The sequence below is a fragment of the Enhydra lutris genome, unplaced genomic scaffold (genome assembly GCF_002288905.1).
Source record: "Enhydra lutris kenyoni isolate GAN:26980312 unplaced genomic scaffold, ASM228890v2 scaffoldscaffold68, whole genome shotgun sequence".
NCBI classification, from domain to species: Eukaryota; Metazoa; Chordata; class Mammalia; order Carnivora; family Mustelidae; genus Enhydra; species Enhydra lutris.
Window position 1 is genome coordinate 8,610,709 of NW_019154152.1, and position 5,022 is coordinate 8,615,730.

General features: G+C 42.8%; 1 protein-coding gene across 1 annotated transcript; it reads right to left on the minus strand.

The window, feature by feature from the left end:
* Nucleotides 1-1,575: 1,575 nt before the first annotated feature.
* On the minus strand, nucleotides 1,576-2,547 carry LOC111159630 (olfactory receptor 56B1-like). Its single transcript, XM_022522172.1, has one exon. It carries the CDS (start codon nucleotides 2,545-2,547, stop codon nucleotides 1,576-1,578), a length of 972 nt encoding a protein of 323 aa, XP_022377880.1.
* Between the last annotated feature and the right edge of the window lie 2,475 nt (nucleotides 2,548-5,022).

Below are 5,022 nucleotides of genomic sequence, written 5' to 3' on the forward strand. Positions count from 1 at the left end.
CTTTGTTCAGCTCCAAAGGGCATGGTTTCCTCCTGGGCAGCAGGCAGAGTCCTGGGGTGTGTGAGTCCAGGAGTCTTCATTCTGGAGGGCTTTGGGTCCAAGCCTCTGGGGATGCAAGCCTGAAAACCCAACCTAGGGTTAGGGTTAGGACATAGAGGCATGGCAGACCCAATCTGCCAGCAGTGTGGTGGGCTCCCCAGGGGGCTGAGTAGAGAATGGGGGTGGCCCCTGTTCTAATGCTCTACAGGCTGTAGATGCACCTGGTGTTTAGAACACTTTCTTGCAGGGTTCGGGCCACGACCACTCAGGACCTTGGGCCAGGCCCAGGTGGGCTCCCCTGAAAACTCCTGCCATTGGAAGTGAGTTTACCGGGGCTTCTGGCCAATTCTCATGAGCTTTTGATATCAATTTGGGCAGAAAGCTCATGAGAACTGGCCAGCATTTTGTGGCAGCTTGGGCTGTGGCCCCACCCAGTGTTTTGACTGCTTTCTCACTAGGTTCCTGTTCCACCATCCAGTATTACAGGCAGGGTCCATGGGGATCCCCCAAGGCCCTCCCCTGAGACAAGCTCCCCAGGGACATAGTTGAGGGTGGGGTTCTTGCTGAACCTTAGGTTGAGGTTTTTTGGGGGGGCTGGAGGGTGGCCTAAGGGTGTCATGCAGGTTTCTCCTCCTTGAGGGTTTTGTGCAGCTCCAAACTGCATGGTTTCCTCTTGGGTGGCAGGTGGAGTCCTGAGGTGTGGCTCAGGTTTCCCCAGGCTGGAGGGCTTGGGGGCCAGGCCTATGGGGACATCATCCTGAAAACCCAATGTAGGCTTAAGGGTAGGGTCTAGGGGCATGGCAGGCCAGATCTGACAGTGCCAAGGCAGGCTCCCGAGGGGGCTGAGTAGAGGGCAGGGGTGGCCAGTGTTCTGAGATGATTTGTCCTTCACATACACCTGGCATTAGAGCTCTTTCTTGCAGGGTTTTTGGCCACTCGGGACCCTGGGCCAGGTCCAGGTGGCTCCCTTGAAGGGTCCCACCACTGGGGGTTCACCGCAGGTTTCTGGCCAGTTCTAACGAGCTTTCTGCCCAAATCAATATCGATATGGGCAGAAAGCTCGTGAGAATTGGCTGGCATTGTGCAGCAATTTGGGCTTCTAATTTTGTCCATATATAGATCTGCTATCCACTACTCATGCTGCCCACATCTTCCTTAGCCACTTGTCCAGGCAGATAGACTTTGGTCCTACGTTACAGTTGTGAATGAACAACCATGATCTGTAACTCACATCCCACTCACTAATTCTTTGGTTGTATGTGTATTATTATATTCATTTTTATTTTAGGGAAGAGACATAATTCATAAACACTAGTTTTTATTCCGTTTCATTAGTTTGGTAGAAAGTCCCTCCTTTCCCCACATATATTCATCTCTTATGAATATTTTGGAGCTACTGGGAATGTTTGTTTTTGTTTTCATGTGCTTATACACTGTGAAAAAGATATCTCAAAGGCATTCACTTTCCCTGTCATATTTGAAATTCTACTATCCGTTCTAGAAGAAGCTGAAGATAATGTAACATAATGGAGAAAATCACTGGAGACTGGTGTTCTTTTCTAATCTCAAACAAAAGTTCCTTTGGAAGCCTGCCCTGAGTTCTTTAGTCCTAAGTGCATAAACTATAGGGTTGAGGGAAGGGGGGATGATGCTGTGCAGCACATTGAGTAGAACTGGAATCAAAGGAGCTTTGGGTTCTGCCAGGTGCATTACTGAAATCACAACAACAATTGTGTAGAAGAAGAGAATAAGGATCAGATGGGAGCTACAAGTGCTCAGAGCTTTGGATGCAGCTTCAGCCGAGTTCAGTCTAAGTACAGAGCGCAAAATCAAAGCGTATGACAATATTATGAGACCTAGGTCACTCCCCATTATAAGCCATGCCAGAATCAACTGGAAGATGCTGTTTGGCCTCCTGTCATCACAAGCCAGACTAGTGACCCCAAGGTTAGAGCACAGGCAATGCTCAATCTCATTCCTGGAGCAATAATTACGCTGGGCTGCAAGCACAGGCACCGGAATGACAAACAAGCCATTTCTAAGTACCATGAACACAGTAGCCTTTAAGATTAAGGCATTGGTGACAATTGATGGGTAGCGAAGAGGGTGACAAATCGCTACATATCTGTCAAAAGCCATACAGAGGAAGATACCAGACTCCATGCCAACAAAGCAGTGAATGGCATAAATCTGAGCAAAGCACTCAGGGAGGCTGATGACCTTGGCATCAAACCAGAAGATGGCCAAGATCTTCAGCATGATGGTGGTGGCCAGGCCCATGTCTACCACAGAGAGAATGCCCAGGAAGTAGTACATAGGCTGCTGAAGGGCAGGGTCCTGGCAAATGGTGATGAGGATGAGGATGTTAGCACCAATTGCTGAGAGGTAGAGTATTGCCAATGGAAAGGAGAGCCAGTGTTGCCAGCTATGAATGCCTGGGAATCCCATCAGGATGAACTCAGAGACCTGGAATTTGGAGCTATTAGAGTCTTTCAGAGATGCAGACATCTTTTCCTAAGAGAAAAATAAAATGGTTTTCAAAGTTGTTATTTTGTGCAAAATTATCGTCAACACTATTTTTTAACTGTCCTCACACAATTTTCAAACAATATTTTTTTTAAGATTTTATTTATTTGACACAGAGAGAAAGAGATCACAAGTAGGCAGAGAGGCAGGCAGAGAAAGAGGTAAGCAGGCTCCCTGCTGAGCAGAGAGCCCAATATGGGGCTGGATCCCATGACCCTGAGATCATGAGCTGAGCCAAAGGCAGAGGTTTAACCCTCTGAGTTGCCCAGATGCCCTATGTTGAACAATATTTTAAATAAGGTCTCCACAGAGTATAGTTTGGAGCTGTAAGAAAATGAATTCTATTGTCATTCCTTACAGAAATTTAAGATAAATTACAACATTCTGGGCTCTGTCTTCTACTGAAGTTAAACTTCAAAGGAGCAATTGACACTGCTGTCTCTTCAGGGGGCACTCAGCATGCATCTCAAATCTCTCTTTGTATTTTCCACGCCACCTCAATTTGGGACCATCACATGAACATGATTGTTGTTGCTGTTGTTGTTTTAACTTTCATCATCTCTTCAGAAATTTTGTGGAATCAAATAGATGTGTTGGTTCTCTTCATATTTGTCTCAATCTTGCCTCAAATTTTTATTAACTAACAGCCAAGACTTTTTTTTAAAGATTTTATTTATTTATCAGATAGAGATCACAAGTAGGCAGAGAGAGAGGGGAAAGCAGGCTCCCTGCTGAGCAGAGAGCTTGATGTGGGGCTTGATCCCAGGACCTTGGGATCATGACCTGAGCTGAAGGCAGAGGCTTTAACCTACTGAGCCACCCAGGCACCCCCAAGAATTTTTTTAAACACAGAATTATGAGATTAAATTTTATAGCTACACCATTCCCAGTTGCTATAGATGTCCACTAATGTTTTATATACCTTCCAAAAATTTTACATTGTAGACTTAGAAGTTTGCAAACATAAGTGTGGGCCTATTAAAAGAGGAATTACTTTCTTTTTTACATCCCATTTTTATGGACTGCTGAGAATGTCTCAGAAGAATAGCTTTAGTAGTAAAGTGTTCATGACTGAATTTGTCAATTTCAGGAGTCATATAATGGAGAAAATAATAGAGTTTTTTCCCTAGGGGTACCGGGGTGGCTTAGTCATTTAAGTGTCTGCTTTGGGCTCAGGTCATGATCTCTGAGTCCTGGGAACCAGCCCCACATAGAGCTTCCTGATCAGCAGGGAGTTTCTTCTCTCTCCCTCTCTTTCTCCCTGTCCCTCTCCCATGCTCATTTTCTCTTTTTCTCTATCTTTCCCTCTCAAATAAATAAATAAAATATTAAAAAAAACTTTTTTTTTTTCCTAATTCAGTCTTAGAGAATCCTATAAAGTGATATAAATAAAGGATTCAGACACTGGTAATAAGATGGTTTTGATTTTACTTAATGAACAAGAATTACTTGTCCATAATATTGGACACACTTCTACTATATGTTCAGATTCATGTTTGAAACTAGACTCATCTTCTGTTGGACTCTGTTGTTTTTCATGTACCTTTTATTCTGTTCAGGAGCCAAACAGCCAAGTCTGAAACTAACAAACAATCCTTTCCTATTGGTAAAGAACTGCTTCCTTGTCCTATTGCTTCCTGCCCTTTACTTCACTCAGGTAGCCCTTCCCTTGACCACTGCTTCTGTAGCCTTACCTGGTCAAATTTATTTGCCTTTTTCTGTGCTTCTTTCCTTTTATCAGCAATCTGATCATTGTAAAACTGGTATTCTGTTTCCTACACTAATCCATGCCCTCACACTTTCTTTCAAATAAAGTTTAAATTCCTTTACAGCAGATAAGACAATTATGGATTTATTCTTGATATAGTTCATTTTATTTATTTTTTTATATAATTACTTTGGAATGTAGAAAAACATATCTGAAAGAAATTAAAATTATCTTGTGTTCTCACCAATATAAGAAGATATATATTCACAACGAGATGCATTTTTTTCCCCAGAAATGTCTTGCTATCTCTATGTTTAGATAGATATGCTCTGCCTAAGCATGGAGCAAATCATCCTTCTTTAATGGTAATGTAATTTGATGAACACTAAGGTCGTCTAAATTTATTCATAGCAAATTGTGACAAAACAGACACAAAAAAGCTTGGAGATGAAGCTGGTTTGACTTTAGACTTTTAGGTCAAAATTCTGAGGATTTCAGCTTCCTAGCTCCATCTTGAGAGCTTGGAAGTGTGTGACCCACTGGACTGTATGAAGCCTGGAACTTTTGCCAAATACTCACATATTATTACACATCTTCCTACCAAAGACACAACCCTGTATCTTTGATGTTTTCCCCTGATTGATATTAGTGCAAACCAGTAGAGAGAAGGAGCAGATTTGAGTACACAGAAAGGAAATTGTGTTTTAAATATTATTTTAGCAGTTAGAGATTAATGGGACATGGCATGT